The following is an 18,425-nucleotide window of genomic DNA, read 5'->3' on the forward strand; positions in this document are numbered from 1 at the left end:
ATTGAACATTATTTCATGTGTCTGTTGGCCATCTAATGACTGCTTTGGAAAAATGTCTATTCAGGTTCTCTGTGCATTTTTTTTATTGGATTATTTGTTTTTTTAGAGTTGAGTTGTACAAGTTCTTCCATATATATTTGGATACTAACCCTTTATTGAATATACTATTTGAAAATATCTTCTCCCATTCAGTAGGCTATCCTTTAGTTTTGTTGATGGTTTCCCTTACTGTGCAAAAGATTCTTTGGTATAGTCTCAAGAGTTTAATTTTGCTTTTGTTTTCCTTGCCAAAGGAGACCTACCTAGAAAAATGTTGCTACGGCCAATGTAAGAGAAATTACTGCCTATGTTTTGTTCTAGGAATTTTATGGTTTCAGGACTCACATTTAGGTCTTTAATCCCTTTTTAAATTTATTTTTGAGAAAGAGGGAGAAAGAGAGAGACAGAGACAAAGTGCAAGTGGGGGAGGGGCAGAGAGAGAGGGAGACACAGAATCTGAAGCAGGCTCCAGGCTCCAAGCTGTCAGCACAGAGCCTGATGCAGGGCTCGAACTCATGAACTGTGAGATCATGACCTGAAGTCAGACGCTAACTGACTGAGCCACCCAGGTGCCCCTTTAATCCGTTTTTTAGTTTACTTTTGTGTAGAGTAAGAAAATGGTCCAGTTTCATTCTTTTGCATGTAGCTGTCCAGTTTTCCCAGCACCATTTGTTGAAGAGACTGTCTTTTTCCCGTTGGATATTCTTGCCTTCTTTGTCGTAGATTAATCGATCATAAAATCATGGATTTATTTCTGGCTCTCTATTCTGTTCCATTGATCTATATGTCTATTTTTTTATGCCAGTACCATTCTGTTTTTATTACTACAGCTTTGTGTAGTATATCTTGAAATCTGAGATTATGATACTCCAGTTTTGTTCTTCTGTTTCAAGATTGATTTGACTATTCAGGGTCTTTCATGGTTCCATACAAATTTTAGGATTCTCTCTTTTTTTTTTATGAAATTTATTGTCAAATTAGTTTCCATACAACACCCAGTGCTCATCCCAAAAGATGCCCTCTTTAATGCCCATCACCTGCCCTCCCCTCCCTCCCACCCCAAATCAACCCTCAGTTTGTTCTCAGTTTTTAAGAGTCTCTTATGCTTTGGCTCTCTCTCCCACTCTAAGCTCTTTTTTTCTTTTTTTTTCCTTCCCCTCCCCCATGGGTTTCTGTTAAGTTTCTCAGGATCCACATAAGAGTGAAAACATATGGTATCTGTTCTAGTGTTGTGAAAAATGCTATTGATATTTTGATAGGGATTGCATTACATCTATAAATTGTTTTGTATAATATGGGCATTTTTAACAATATTGGTTCTCCCAGTTCATGAGCATGGAATTTCTTTGTGTCAACTTCAATTTCTTTCATCAGTGTTTAATAGGTTTCAGAGTACAGGTTTTTCACCCTTTTGGTTAAATTTATTCCTACATATTTTATTTTTAGTGCAGTTGTAAATGGGATTATTTCCTTAATTTCTCTACTACTTTGTTTTAAGGTATAGAAATGCAGCAGATTTCTGTATATTAATTTTGCATCCAGCAACTGCACTAAATTTATCAGTTCTGGTAGTTTTTTGATAGAGTCTTTAGGGTTTTTTATGTACAGTATCATGTCATCTGCAAATAGAGTTTTACTTCTTATTTACTAGTATGAATGCCTCTTATTTCTCTTTCTTGTCTGATTGCTGCAGCTAGGACTTCCAGTACTATTTTGAATGAAAGTGGTGAGAGTAGACATCCTTGTCTTGTTCCTGACCTTAGGGGAAAGCTTCTAAGTTTTCACCCTTTGAGTATGATGTTAGCTGTGAGTTTTTTATGAATGTGCAGCCATTTTGATCTATAATCTGTCCTCTGGCCACAAATTATTTTTTTCCCCATTATTAAATATATTTATTCTCTCCTAAGACCTCATTATGGCATCAAGCTTGAAGTCCAGGATCTCACCATCTAAATTAGGTCCAGGTTTGGAAGAGATTCCTCTCTCACTGAAGACCTATAGGTTATCTGCCCACACACCCAGTTTACGCTGGTGAGGCAGAAACAGCGAAACTACAGTTGATACCCTCGTTATATTCCTAGGCTCCACCCCAGGAGATTCTGACTTAATGGTCTAGTTTCCACTGTGAGTATTACACAGACAGATAATTTCTGCTAGAAATTAGACTAAACCAGGCAGAATTAATAGGTATTTGACAAAGTTGGATATATCAGTGGAGCTGCTTTGAGGTAAATATCATTTCATAAAAAAATAGTACCTCAGGGCAGATTAGATATGAGAGCTAAAGAGCAATGGTTATTCAAGATCTCTTCGTGGACTCTAGTGTAAATATTAGAAGGACAGTGACTCACTAAACAAGTGAGGACATTGAGGGAAGTTCTTTCCACATGAAAGATGAAATTCTCAGGCTCATTTGTTAAGTTGGAAGAGAGTAGTAGGATAGTTGAGTGGCATTGTCTTGGAGATGGATAAAAACAGGGGTCGATAATATATGTGAGACTACCAAGTGGAAGAATGTGTTTTGGCTACCAATGAAGTATGGAAGTAAATGCATTAGATAAACCTGAAGTTATATGTGAGAGGATAAAGTGAAGTCAGTGAAATTTAGTTTTTAAAAAGTTGCTAGAATGTAAGTATTTATACAGAAGCTAAGTGAGAAAGCAATTTTGAGAAGGGAAGTGGGACATTATTAAATGAAACAAACGGAAGACAGGTGAAAACAAGAGAATTAAATCTTAACTAGAACAGGTGAAGTTTTGCATTCTAGGAAATACCTAGAGAAATATCATAGCACTATTAGAATCAGGAGTGATTTTGAGCCCAGAAAAAGGGTGGTTTCTCTGCTACCTTTGATTATAGTTTTTTTTTCCTGCCTTTGTTAAATATGGGGAATAACTGCAGCTTGTATGGAAATAGAGACACTGATTGCAAGTTTGTTTTAGCTGGTTAAGGTGTGGAGCCTGTAAATGTAGATATGTTTTTAAAGATATGATTAAATTGGTGTTTCAGAAGGGTGTATTTATTATTGATGGACAGCATGGGTTAAAAGAGACAAAGACAAGATGCTAGAGAAAGGAAGACTATGTGTAATCCACACAGACTAGTTATGAACCAGTAACAATGCGAACTATGAAATGCCACCCTATCCCAGTTCATATGCTGATATTTTACCCAAGCTCTATGTATTCTCATTAATATACTTGAATAGCTCTTCTCATATTTTATGATCTTCTAACCTCCTTTTTAATACTTTTGTTCCTTTTATTTCTTCTATATTTCTCCTTTTCTAATCTCACCTCACATTTCCATTCTGTATTTAAGACCCATAAAATCTGCATATTTCCTTATGTGGTTTAGCATCCCTTTCCTAATTAAACAATTTCCCTTCTGCTAGCTCATAGAATTTTTAATTTCTTTTTAGACAGAGAGGTAATTTCAGAAAACCAAGATTCAGTTACAAAGGAGAGAATTTCTGGAGAATCATCGTCTCGTGGAGAAATTATGAGAAGACTGACCAAAAGTGGACCCCCTTCTTCAGATGATTGGATGAGTGATGATTGGCTATACAGGAACCAGGAACACTGGGACATAAATTTGCCAGAAGAAGCTTTTGTTCACAAGACAGTCTACACTGAGGAGGGAAACTTTGAAGGTAGTGAGAATAAGAAAAGCTTAGATGTTGAGTCAGTTAATTCAATTTTTGATATACAACAGGGAATTCCTATGAAAAAGGGGTTCTCAAAATGTAATAAGTTTAAAACTAACTTCAAATTTAATTTAGATTCAGTAGGTAAGCAACATTTAGAATATAATAAATGTGGAAATGCCTTGAGCCTGAGTATAGACATTCAGCACCCAGAAAGTCATACCTTAGTGAATTCCTATGAATGCTATCAATGTGGAAAAGCCTTCAGCCGGAGTTCATCTGTCATTCGACATCAGATCATTCACACAGGAGAGAAACCCTATAAATGTAGTGAATGTGGGAAATTCTTCAACAGACGTACAAATCTTACTAAGCATCAAAAAATTCATACTGAAGCAAAGGTCTGTGAAGGCAATAAATGTGGAAAAGCTTTCAGTGAGAGTAAAAATAGTAATAAAAATTCAAGACTTTATTCTGGAGATAATCCCTACGAATGTGTTAACTGTGGAAAATCCTTCAGCCGGAGCTCCTCCCTTATTCGACATCAAATGATTCATACAGGAGAGAAACCATTCAAATGTAAGGAATGTGAGAAGACCTTCAATAGGAGTTCAAACCTTAAAAAACACCAAAAACTTCATACTCAAGAGAAGGAAGAAACCCAGGATTACCTACATCAATGAATTTATACTGGAGGGAATCCTGTGAATGTAGTAAATGCAATAAAACGTTTGTCAGGGATTATTCCTTAATTGATATGACAGAACTATATTAGAGGGAAATATTTTATTGGGCATATATCTGTCTGAGCTTTTCCAGTCTCCCAAAGGAAGCCACAAGGGTATGGAGTTTAAATATATCACCATAAAGTCTTTGCCTATCATGATTTTGATATCATGGCTATCATCATTTCTACTTCATAAATGGGACCTATGGCTTTCATATATTCACCTAATTTATTGAAGTAGGGAGGAGCCAAGCAATACCCTTAGAGTTGATATTTAATAAAACTCAAACTTTCAGTCCTTATGAGAAGGTCATGAGAAACCACGAGCTCACAAGAATATAGGAAGACTACTAACGAAGAACTGAACTCTGAATTAATGACAGAGACCATAGTGACAGCAAATTACTCCATCCTTGATAATATCCTTGGCTGTCCTGGTGCTGAGTGGGACCTAGAATTGGTAGAGGGTTATCAACTGCAATGGGAAGTAGAGTAACAAATCTACATGTAGTCTTCAAGTCTGCATTTTTAAAAGTACTCTTTGGGATATAGGCTAGAGAGACATCCATAGCCTTGGGTTTGGATGGGTTTGGAATATCATTTATTCCATTTATTCCATTTATTCCAAACATTAAGAGGTCAGTAAAGTGTGTTAATGCCCTGTATTAAATAATACTCTGGATACTAGAACTTCCTCTTTCTTCTGTAAGCTACTTCAGGATCCCAAACAGTGTTCAGCCAGGAGGCTTATCTTAATCTGCCTCAAAATGTTCATATTGGAGACATTCCCAATGAATGAATGGTGGCTTGTAAAACTCATATCTTATTCAAAAACAGAAAAGGTATACTGGAGTGTGAACACTTATGATGAGTTAATGTGGAAATTATTCTGTGTTCATTTGTTTTATGGTTTCAGGTCTTCAATCCATTTTTTATTTGTGTATGTGTATGGTTTAAGATAGTGGTCCATTTTCTTTTTTGCATGTGGCTGTCCAGTTTTCCTAATACTGGTTATTGAAGAGACTGTCCTTTCCCCATTGTATATTCTTGGTTCCTTTGTGGTAAATTAATTGACCATACATATGTGTGGGTTTATTTCTGGGCACGCTGTTCTCTTCCATTGTTCTGTGTGTCTGTGTTTTTGCCAGTACCATACTGTTTTGGTTACTATAGCTTCATAATATAGTTTGAAATTAGGAAGTGTGATGCCTCCAGCTTTGTTCTTTCTCAAGTTTGCCTTGACTATTCAGGATCTTTTGTAGTTCCATACAAATTTTAGGATTTTTTTTCTTTTTCTGTGAAAAATGCCATTGGAATTTTGAGAGGGGTTGCATTGAATCTTTATATTCTTTGGGTAATTTTAACAATATTAATTTTAACAATAATTCAGTCAATGAGCATGGAAGATCTTTGTGTTTGTGCCTTCTTCAGTTTCTTTAATGAATGAATGATAGTTTTCAGCGTATAGATCTTTCGCTCCTTGGTTAAACTTATCCACAGGTATTTTATCCTTTTCATGAAGTTGTAAATGGGATTTTGTTTTATTTATTTGTTTATTTTGAGAGTATGTGTACGGAGAGGGGCAGAGAGAGAGGGAGAGTGAGAGAATCCCAAGCAGGCTTCATGCTCATCGGGGAACCTGACATGGGACTTGAACCCAAGAACCATGAGATCATGACCTGATCTGAAATCAGGAGTCAGATGCTTAACCCACTGAACCACCCAGTGCCCTTGAAATGAGATTTTTGTCTTAATTTCTTTTTCTGATAGTTTATTATTAGTGTATAGAAGGCAACTGATTTTTTTTTTTTTTAAGTGTAAATGTGTAAACTGTCCTCAGGGAAAAATACTGAGCTATATTAGATTGTAAGGATAGGACTAACAGCTCATGTTGTGCCATAGACTTGTATCACTGCTGTGAGAGAAATCTGTGCTGTGTGCGCAGGGAGTTCGTAGAAGACAAACATAGGACTCTTCTTTCAGCTTTTACAGTGAACACATTTCTGGCACCATGTACCTCACCATGTGTGGTCTGAAGTAGTCATCCAGCTCTTTACTGGGCATTGATGCTTACCAGAAATCCTTCTGCTTCCCCCAACTGCAGTCCTTTCCATTTCCCACCCTATTTTAGACCTTTCCTGCTCTCCTCACCTTCTTAAATCAGCACACCCAGCTCCCGTACGATTAGCTTGCTTCCATTGAAGAAGTTGGGTACCATCAGACAAAACCATCTCCACATCCTGCCATCAAGCCTTCAGAATGCAGTTCTCCATAACCATGGAAGAACTGTCCTTCCATACCATGTCCTCTAAATCCTGCCTTTTTCACTTTCTTAGAATAATCACTCCCACAATCACCTCTCCTTTTAGGTCTTTAAATTCAGCTTCTATATTTGGCATCTTCTCATCGGTATTTAAAAATGCTTAAATCGGCGTGCCTGGGTGGCTCAGTCAGTTGAGTGTGCAGCTTTGGCTCAGGTCATGATCTCTCAGCCCATGAGTTCGAGCCCCACGTCGAGCTGACAGCTCAGAGCCTGGAGCCTGCTTCAGATTCTATGTCTCCCTCTCTCTCTGCCCCTCCCCCGCTCACATTCTGTCTCTCTCTCAAAAATAAACATTAAAAAAAAAAAGATATACAGATGCTTAAATCACCTCTACCTTGAAAAACTAGAAAAGGAACATAGCAAAACAAAAACTTCTCTGCTCCACTACCCATAGCAATTACAGTTCTCTTTCGTCTCCATGCCAGCCACACTTCTAGGAAGTTTTGTCCGTACTGGTTCACTGCCCACTGACTCCTCAACAACCTGCAATCTGGTCATAGTCCTCTTACCTTTAATGAAAGAGTGCTAACAAAGTAATCAACTGCTTCTTTTTTGGAACCTAGCATACTTTTCAGCCTTTATTTTCCCTCACTTTCATCTCCGTATGGTGTTTAACTCTATTAATGGCTCCCTTTTTCTTGAGGTACTTCCTTCCCTTGGTTTTTATGTCATTACAGTATCCTGATTTTCCTTTCACATCTTTGACAGTAGTTCCTCCTTGGTATCTGACAATCTGTCCATGTGGTGTTGCTCTTCAGGGTTCTTGTCTTCAATTATTATCTCTTCATGGGGGATCTCAAGCCAAAATATCTTCCCCAGGTTCTAGACCTATAAGACATCTCCATATGGATGGCCCATAGGCCATTCAGCCTCAGGTCAGAGAATGGACCAGTTGTCCAGACTCAAAAACCTGCCCTTTCTCCTTGGGCCCATACTCCATAACCCATTCTGCTAGTTGTTATCCAATATATTTATTCACTCCACTTTCACTGCTACAGAATTTTAGCTGGACACACAGCCACCTAACTTTTTATATATTTATTTATGAACAGAAGTGATGTGTGTCACTTCCAGGTCTTGCGTTCAAACAGCTAGGCATCATTCTATTCTGAATCCTTTCCCTCTCCCTGCTGGCTGGAAACAAGGAAAACCGTAGTAACTGCACTGGACTACAAGTGGAAACCAGTGTTGACAATGGAATCCTAGGCCACCCATCTCCCTCCAGATTGTTAGAAATAAACTTCAGTCATATATAAGCTACTGGTTTTGCTTTGTTAGTTTCTTTTGCACCACAGGTTGCCCTGTACCTTAGTGAATATACTCACTAAATCTTTTAGACTCTTCCTTGTACCTATCTGCATGCATACACACACACACACACACACACACACACACACTGGTACTATATTTCTATTTCTGGTTACTGTCCTCTCCCTTACATTACTTCAACTGTGCTTCTGCCTTGAAAATTTGTAAAATGCAGGCAGAGGAGCTTTCTGAAATACAAATTTTGATTATTGCACATAAATGCTTAAACCTTTCAAAGACTCCCCATGAACTTTTAGGTGAAATCTAAACTCTGAAATGACTTATCTTGCCTTTCACGTTCTAATGTTCTTCTTGCACTGCACCCTTTGCACTCCATGTGTCAGTCATGCAATAGCTTTCAGCTTCCCATCTACTGCATATGTTTTAGCTCTAGTATTTTCCATATGATATTTCCTATTCATGGAGACCTCTTTATCCAGCTATTTTTCACTCCTTCAGGTTCAACTAAAGAGGTTTCTTCCTCTAGAAAGCCACATCTGACAAGACTGAGAAGACTTGAAAATCTATGTGCTAAATTCAACATACTTACACATTTATAGCATTACAGTAATCCTCTCACAATTATTTTAGACTGTACCCCTTACTACTTAGTGTGGTTTGGAGGGAGGCAAGTATTCCATAAAAAGTATTATACTTGCCAGCAACAAATAGTAGTACTGAGTAAGTAGGAAATAGACCTGACCACTTATTTTTTACATCTCATTGTAAAATGATGAAGATGCTTTTAAATGAATACTAAGGACCCCACTATAACATCAGTACTTTTTTCAAGTTTCTGTATTTCTTTTAATAAAAAAAATACTTCTATTGTTCACCCTGAACTATGATTGAATTTGATTAGAAGCCTTTACTGGGCTCTATTTGCTATCATCTTCATAGATGTGAGCTTTGAATTTAGTAATTTACCAGTACTAGTTCTGCTCTATCAATATTCACCAAGTACTTGATATCCAAGTTGTTTTCTCTTGCTCTCATTACTTCATTTTGATGTTGTAATGGCTGAAATTTAAAAGAAAGATCCACAATTGCCATAGACATTATATGCCACCCTAGCAAGTGAGGAAAATCATAAGAGATTACAGAATTTTCCTTTATATCTTCATTGAGGCAAAATGGTAACATCTCAGCGGGTTTGACTTCTGAATGAAAATGTGTAAGAGGGGGAGCAGAGGGAGGAGAATGTAGGGACAGCCCCATTTGTAGTCTTGAGAGATCACTTCTCTAGGAGAGACACTATAAAGTGGTCTGAACTCCCACCCCTTTGAGGGGATAGATGGATTCCAAACCCGTCCATCATTCCCAGAATTTGTTCTGAGCTCACGTTGGAAGTTCTGAGACCTAATGTGTAGTAAGTGCGTCTACAATTCATAGCTTCAGCCTATCAACAAAAACAAGAAATCAAGCCTAAACCTCTGAGGCTTGCCCTGGAAGCACCTCCAGTGTGAGAGGGCAAGGCAGGCTGGGAGGCTCCAAGGGCCAGCCCACTATAGAAACAGTACTGGACTCTATCCCTAAGGCACTCTTAAATGAAGATAGCCTTGAGGTTTTATCCCAGCCGGAAGTCACTGCCCCCGTGGGGCCTTGGCGGGGCAGGGAGACCAGAAGTGTAGACTCATCCATCCTCTTGCTCCAGCGCGGTGGGATTCTGCCCGCTAGGTCGTTTTTCCTCTGCATCCAAGTTGGCTTTGTGGTCCTGGAAACCACAAGCTTTCCTCGGAAAATTGGGGTAACCCTTCTGACTTTTGGGCTTCTCTTCTCTTACACTTGTAATTAGAAGTGTACCATGACCTCTAGTCCGCAGTGCCATGAAAACCGTTGTCATTTGATGTCTGAAGACTTTGTGAGGTTTCCAGCTGGACCTCTCCACTTGGGGTGGACATTTTAGAGCCAGGAATTCCCTTGACTATAGTGTGCACTTAATAGGACCTTTCTTGAAGTGATTGTGAAATTAAAATGATATCAAACTGTTAAGATTTCACAGAATGAGTGTGCTGTGAAAGTTATACTTTATTATATGGTATGCACTATTCTAGAGATAAAAGTTCATTAGGCGGCTTTAAGACTCTTACTTCGATCTCTGTAATTTACAGCTAAGGATACTTAAACTCAGAGAAAACAAATGATTATCTGAATGCCATGCCATCAATAAAAGACCCTAGGTTAAACACAGAGTCCTTCAGATCTTTCAGCCACTGTGCTTTTTTCAAAAAAAAAAAAAAAAAATGTTAAAGTTCTAATTCATTTGGAATTTAATGTTTAGTGGAAGACACCTGTACACTTGACTCATAGTGGTCTGTATTCTAAGTTCTAGAACATGCGAAGATGAACAAAAACACATTACCATTTGGAGTCGATTGCATATTTTTTCAGTCATGTGCATAGCCTAGTACAATATTCAGTAGGTATTAAGATTTAATTAATTTGGTAGGCATTTCTAGCAGATCTGCTAGACTCTGATAGTTGGCCTGATGATAGTCTGCATGACTCCCAGTACACACTGATCCAATGATTACAAATTTGGCATTAGGTAGAAATATATCTTGTTTTCATAGTAACTGATGTGAGCTCAGGCAACCTAGCTCTTAACCACCAGGCTGTACTAATTCCTAAGAGTCCATATTTTGCTAACTCTGCTTGAAACACTTACCCAACTCCCTTCCCCTAACTCCTTCCCAGGTTATTTCAATTTATTCAATCTAAGATTAGAATCACACCCTAACTCCTCCCCAAGGTTGGGCTTAACTAGTCCCATGGCACAATTTGAGCTTTATATTATCCAGATGAAAAAAACCCTACATCTTGAGGAGTAGCTCAAACTCCAACATGAAATCATTTATCTAGACAGAATAATTTCACTCTTCTAAAACATTGTGCTCAACTACAAGTTTTTACAACCAATTCCTCCTGTCTGTAAACTATTTTGGCCTGCTTTTTACGTATTAAAATGCTATCAAAAGCCCAATTTTGAAACTACTTTCTGACATATTCATCATATTCAAATTATATCCAAAATTTATTTCTCTCACTTCTGTTAACACTGGGTTAACACTTCTCTCTTGTAGACATTACTGCAATACCTCCTTGGAATCCTTGCTTTGGCTCCAGTCCCTCCCTTCAGTCAATTCTTAGAACCTTCAGAGTGACCCTGTTAAAATGTAAAGTTAAATCATGTCCTGTAAAACCCTCCAGTGGCTTTTCACACTATCTTTAGCCTTATTTTTTTAATGAGTATGTTTTCCAGATTTACTCTGGTGAGCACACTAAGGGAAAAATGAAAACAATTAACAAAGAAAATTGGCTTGGGGCACCTGGGTGGCTCAGTTAGTTAAGCATCAGATTCGGTTTCAGCTCAGGTCATGATCTCACTGTGATTTAGAGCCATACATCTGGGCTCTGTGCTGCCAGCGTGAAGCCTGTTTGGGATTCTCTCTCTCTCTCCTTCTCCCTCTCCCTCTGCCCTCCCCCTCTCATGTGCTCGCGCATGCTCTCTCTCTCAAAATAAATTTAAAAAACATAAAAGGGGGTGCCTGGGTGGTTCAGTCAGTGAAGTGTTGGACTCAGTTTTGGCTTGAGTCATGATCTCAAAGTTTTGTGGGTTTGAGCCCTGCCTCGGGCTCTGTGTGAGTGACACAGAGCCTGCCTGGGATTCTCTCTCTCTCTGCCCCTTCCCCGCTCATGGGGTCTCTCTTTCTCAAAATAAATAAAACTTATATAAAATAAAAAACTGCTTCCTACTGTCAAAACTCATTGACTAAATAGTCTTGTGACCTCCGTTCTTACTCATTCTCTTCTTACTCTAACAACATAGCCAATCTCCACACTGTTGTTAAAGTCATCTTTTCAAAATGATAGTGTTGCACCTTTGTTTAAGATACTGTAATGTTTCTGGGGTGCCTAGGTTGCTCAGTTGAGCATTGGTTTTGGCTTAGGTCATGATCTCATGGTCATGGGACCAAGCCCTGCATTTGGCTCCATGCTGAGTGTGAAGCCTGCTTGGGATTTTCTCTCTCCCTCTCTCTCTGCCCCTCCTCTGTTCACTTTCTCTCGAAATAAATAAACATTTTTTTAAAAAAAGATTCTTTAGTATCTCTTCATGACCAACAAATTTTTTTAGCTTGACACAGGAAGTCCTTCATGATCTGGCCATTCTCTAACCTCTCCTTTCACTTTTACACTTTATACACCAACAGTGTTAGGCTACTTGTAGCTGACTGTCTACATCATGTAATTTAATTATTTCATTTCTTTGCACAAATTATACTTCTGTGACCTATATTTTAATCCAATAATTGAATATAGAAAATTATTATAAAAATTGACAAAAATAATCAAAAACTTCATACACGATGACGTTTATGGCAGTTAAATTCATGATATAAAAATGAAAAGTCCAGGGGCACCTAGCTGGTTCAGTTGGTGGAGCACGTGGCTCTTGATCTTGGGGTTGTGGGTTTGAGCCCCACACTGGGTGTAGAGACTACTTAAAAATGGAATCTTTAAAAAAAAATTCCAAATCCCTGATAATATAATTGAGCATTATGATATAGTAATACAATGGAATATCATGTAACCATTAACATTTTAAATGTTATATGTAAAAATGCCATTTTTATTTACGAAGACACCAATAAAAATATTTAAAAAATACAGAAAAGTATGAAGAACATAAAGATAGCCACAATCCATCCTATCCACTATAACATTTTGGTATATATCCAATTTTTCCCCATGGGAATATGTGTATAAACATAAGATAGATAGATAGAATCTTACCCCATATATAGTTCTATATCTTATACTTTCAATTAACACCATAAGTATATCATCATTACAAGATTCTTGGAAAATATAAGTTTTACTGGCTGCATAACATTACACATATAGATGCATCATAATTTATTCAACTTTTCCCCTATTTTGGGGGGGGAGGGCAACAAAAAATACTGCAATAAATATCTTGAACAATAAATATCTTTGTGTTCTAATGTAATTCAGAATGCTTGGCTCAGACCCACCACTTTCTGGGGAAACCTTTTGGAACATCAGCCCTTCAAGGCCATGTTTTATGCCTTATTATCCATCCCTGGGCATGTCTGAAGGGACCAGAGTGAACATCTGATAACAAAGCTAGCCAATCCAAAGCCTTTCCAATAGCCTATGGTTTAGCCTGCCGCAAAGGCTTGTGTCGAGGTAGTAATGAAAAGTGAGCCAGTCATCTTCTCCCACTCAGAAATCTGAATGGGGAGACCCAGAAGGAAGTTTACAAGTTAGTGGTTGGCAATGGAATTAAAAAATACATATTCATGGATGTGGTGGCAATTATAGACCTGCAAAGAGTAGGTCAGTGCGTAGACAGTAGAGAGGCTACCCAAAGAAAAACACGGTTTTGAAACAGTGGCTTTGTCTAATGGCCACTAATTCTAGAGCAAATTCCCATATGAAAGCTTATGTCCTTGGATTTTTTTCTGTGAGATTTTAAAACATGTTTGTTCTATAGCTCTATTTTTTGAATTAGATAAATGAAGTGGGTCTCTTCTTTGGAAATAGAAATGCTTTAATAATGCGTAATCTATTTCCAAAAAATATATGCCTAGACATGAAATCACTGAAAGAAAGGATATCAACAATTTTAAGGCTTATGATTAGCCAAATAGCTTTTCCAAAGTCTATCAATTTACCTTCGTCGTAAGTAATAAGTATCCATCACTCTGTACTCTCACTGAAAATAGCTATTATAATTGTTAATAAAAGTGGCATTTCATTGCTTTAATCTGATGTCCTTTGCCAATCTTTAGTAGGTAGGTATCTATCTTCCTTATTAGTTTATAAAAGTTCTTAACTGTCTTAATCATGAAAAATATTTTTCCTACTTTCTGATTTCAGTGTTTTTCACCTACAGTTTAAAAACTTTTGTGGCCAAATTCCTAGGTATATTTTCTAATTCTCAGAAAATACGTATGTGTTGTGCATGTTTTCAACCATAAAAAAAACCCACTTTGGTGAATTTTAAACATTTTATTTTAAAGCAGTACAATCCTCTTTAAAAAGAAACACTAATCTTGAATATGAATCAGATAAAGATGGGGTTGAATTTGTAGTTCGTTTCTGATAAACCAGCTTTCATGAAACCACATGGAGGTTCGTGGAATCCAGCCTGAAAATTTGTGCTTTAATATATATTAGAATATTACATATACGATGTAGGTCATGAGATGAAAGCCTAATTTTATTTTTCACCAAAGAGTTAAATAATTTTCTCAGCGCCCTTTACTGAATAATCCTTCTCCTATTCATAGATCTTTATAATATATACATAAAGTATATATGCATATATACTAAATATGTTACATATACATATGTAATCCATATACTTCTCTGTTTCTAAGTGATTTACTGACAGCACTCTGAACATTTTTTTTCAAGTGTACAATAAAATTCTCCATTATTTTAACTTCAATATATTTTAGGGCAATCTCATTAATCTTAAATTATCTTTGCTCTTCTCCAATGTCTGTTTTTCTTAAAAGACTAGATTTTTTTAAATTTCAAATCTCATTGGGATTTTGGTGAAATTTGCAATAAAGCTATAGATTAATTTAAGAACATTTCCTCTTAAAAAAAAATCATAAGACTTCTCTATTCTTTTATTTTCTTCATTGTTTTCATTGCATTATTTGTTCTTTTTTAGAAAGAACTTTTAGTGTTACTACAAGCCATATTTTTTCCACCCATTATATTTTCTGATTATAGCAAGAGCTCAGGAAACTATTGGTGTTTGTATTTTTACTCGCTTTATGGACTTAGTTATTTTTATTAATTTAAAAAACATATTGTAGGCACTCCCTTATATTTGCCTAATAAACCTTTGCCTATTTTATATCAATAAAATTAACCAGTAAATCAATATTGAACAATCAATAATGGGTACTTACTGATCAATATAATTTTGCTTTAATTTTTTTCTGTCTTTTGCCAATGGGGACTGAATACTCTTGTTTTTATTTTCTCCTCTGTTTTGAAAGGTATATGTGCTTTAGTTCTGTTAGTTGCAATTCCTAACTTTGTAAAAAATATATATATTTTACACTCATTTCTCCAGTTGTTAAGAAGATGTAGGGTCCCTGCTATTTAAGATCAGAAATGTAGCACACTTTCTTTTGCTCTTCTTACCCCCCACAGGGTTGCGGATTTCCAAATAAAAACACAGGATGCCTCATTAAATTTGAATTTCATAAGCAAATAATTTCTTAGTGCAAGTCCTGTGCAATATTTGGGATATATTATATTAAAAAATTCATTGTATATCTGAAATCTAAACTGGGTGTTCTGTATTTTATCTGACAACCCAACTCTCCCAATGAGGCATTTATATATAAACTGTTAAAGATTTTCTTGCACAGCTATTTAAAATCTTTGACATTTTGTAAACGAATTAACAATTCTGACTTAACTGCATACTTAACTGATTTTAGTACTCATTACCAGTTTTATGTCATAATCTCCACATTCTTGACCTCTCTTTAAGAAACGAACATGTATGATGTTTTCTGTTCTCTTATTTAATTTGTTACCTGCACAATTTGGACAATAAAGACAATTTGGTTGATTTAAAAAATAGGTGATAACAAGTTTTTTTTTGCTCTCACAATTCTGAGTGAAGGTGTCATTCCAGTCTTTTGACATTTACTGGTAAAGAGTTCTTTATTCATTCTCTCTTTTCACTGGCTTTGTAGATGACCAGAATTTTTCTTTCTGCATGATTGCAATTCTTTTTTCCCTAAGCTGTTTCTAAGCATGCTTTTTATATTGGTTTTTGCCTAAAATCTAGTGAGTATATATACTTTTAGCTCAGGTAAAATGTCTTCATTTCTGTGATCAATGATTATGTTCCATGTTCTTTTATCTTTCTTAGAAACACCTTTATTGTGATTGGGATCAGTTTCTTTCAACATCACTCCTCATCAGGGAAATACAAATCAAAACCTCACTGAGATATCACCTCACTCTAGTCAGAGTGGCTAAAATGAGCAAATCAGGAGAGTATAAATGCTGGAGAGGATGTGGAGAAATGGGAACCCTCTTGCACTGTTGGTGGGAATGCAAACTGGTGCAGCCACTCTGGAAAACAGTGTGCAGGTTCCTCAAATTAAAAATAGATCTACCCTATGACCCAGCAATAGCACTGCTAGGAATTTACCCAAGGGATACAGGAGTGCTGATGCAGAGGGGCACTTGTACCCCAATGTTTATAGCAGCACTCTCAACAATAGCCCAATTATGGAAAGAGCCTAAATGTCCATCAACTGATAAATGGATAAAGAAGTTGTGGTTTATATATACAATGGAATGCTACTTGGCAATGAGAAAGAATGAAATACAGCCTTTTGTAGCGACGTGGATGGAACTGGAGAGTGTTATGCTAAGTGAAATAAGCCATACAGAGAAAGACAGATACCATATGTTTTCACTCTTATGTGGATCCTGAGAAACTTAACAGAAGACCATGGGGGAGGGGAAGGGAAAAAAAAAAGTTAGGGAGGGAGCCAAACCATAAGGAATCTTAAAAACAGAATTAACTGAGGGTTGATGAGGGGTGGGAGGGAGGGGAAAGTGGGTGATGGGCATTGAGGAGGGCACCTGTTGCGATGAGCACCGGAAACCAGTTTGACAATAAATTTCATATTTAAAAAAAAACACCTTTAATTCCTACATTGAATCTCCATTCTTTGCACTTCATATCTGTCTTTTCTCATTATTCCCATCTCACTATCCTTTGTATACATTGAAAATCTTCTCAAATTTAGTCATTATTTAGGGGCATCTGGGTGGCTCAGTCGGTTAAGCGTCCAACTTCTGCTCAGGTCTGATCTCATGGTCCGTTAGTCTAAAACCCATGTCGGGCTCTGTACTGATAGCTCAGAGCCTGCTTTGGATTCTGTGTCTCCCTCTCTCTCTGCCCCTCCCCCCCTTGCACTCTGTCAAAAATAAAAATATTAAGAAAAAATTTTAATTTATTCATTATTTGATATTCTGCAGTGCTAATTCAAATTGCTCCTTACTGCCTTTCACTTTGATCCATTTTAAATTTCCCTGTAGTCCTTCGTTTTCTTTTTTAGAGGCTCTTCTCTACTTAGGGATTTCTGCTCTAGTTTTACTGATTACAGGTTTTCTCTCATGCTACTCAGGACACCAATTGTTTTGACAATTTCTCCAGGAGACTGCAATAGCTGATTTTCAGGGCTATCGATTTTTAACTCTTCACAATGGTTTTATTTCTTTGGTACTGCAATTCCTGTTATTTCCCTGAACAGGTCCCCTTAATTTAGTTTCTCTTGGGCAGTGATATCTAAACATGTTTATATTATGAGTAGTTAGGACTTGTGTATTCCTACTGACTACTCCATTTTATAATGGCCAAATTCTCTCGTCTTACATCATTAGCTTATTCAATTTTGCACATAGCTCTGAGTTCAGTTCTGCTTCCAGCAGCGATTTCTCTATTACCACTTTGTTCTACTGAGATTAAATCAGAGTCTACTGCTTAAATCTCTAATTCTGAACAGATCTGAACAGATCTAGCATTCACTTTTTAAAATTTTTTTTGTTTATTTCTGAGACAGAGACAGAGCATGAGTGGGGGAGGGGCAGAGAGAGAGGGAGACACAGAATCAGAAGCAGGCTCCAGGCTCCAAGCTGTCAGCACAGAGCCAGATGTGGGGCTTGAACTCACAGACCACGAGATCATAACCTGAGCCGAAGCTGGACGCTCAACCGACTGAGCCACCCAGGTGCCCCATCTAGCATTCACTTCTATCAGCTTTTATCAACATCTTTCACCCCTTATTTAGACACATTAAATTTTGCATTTCTTGTTACGTGGTGGTGGTGTCTGAACCTATGAATAAATGTGGAAACCTGGGGAGAGGGATACCTGGGAAGGGGGACGTGTGAGAGTGCACCTCAAATGCAGCACAGCACCCCTGTAACAAAAGAATGGTTCCTGGCTTTTCTGAGTGACAGAAATAACATCTCTAAGACATCCTATCTCAGATAAAGGGTCATGCAATGATTTCTTACCTTATGTCATAAGCAACTGAATTGTACTGGCCCTGTAGTTAATGCTTCCACATTTGAGCAATAGGTTATCTACCAGTTAAGTTTCAAGTTTTGTGGTTTTTTCTTGTGGTTTCCTAGGGACTTTACAGGGAGTCAAGATGCTGTTTCATAGCTAGCTAGCCAATTTCCATTCAAACCAAAGTGTAAGTAAATGTTTTGAAGTCAGTGAAAATACAAAGTTAAATATACAGTATGATTTCATGCACATAAAAACGTATAAAAAAAGACTAGAACAGGATGAAGAG

General features: G+C 37.1%; 1 protein-coding gene across 2 annotated transcripts in view; it reads left to right on the forward strand.

Annotated features, from left to right (window-relative positions):
• The window catches only part of ZNF215 (zinc finger protein 215), a 37,465-nt gene extending 25,416 nt beyond the window's left edge, over positions 1-12,049 (forward strand). For both annotated transcript variants that reach the window (XM_045484352.1, XM_045484351.1), the window contains one exon: positions 3,461-12,049. In XM_045484352.1, coding sequence (XP_045340308.1) covers positions 3,461-4,368 — 908 coding nt within the window. In that variant the 3' untranslated portion in view covers positions 4,369-12,049. The remainder of the gene's footprint in view (positions 1-3,460) is intronic.
• The last annotated feature ends 6,376 nt before the right edge of the window (positions 12,050-18,425 follow it).

Source organism: Leopardus geoffroyi, chromosome D1 (genome assembly GCF_018350155.1).
Source record: "Leopardus geoffroyi isolate Oge1 chromosome D1, O.geoffroyi_Oge1_pat1.0, whole genome shotgun sequence".
In the NCBI taxonomy this organism is placed as follows: domain Eukaryota; kingdom Metazoa; phylum Chordata; class Mammalia; order Carnivora; family Felidae; genus Leopardus; species Leopardus geoffroyi.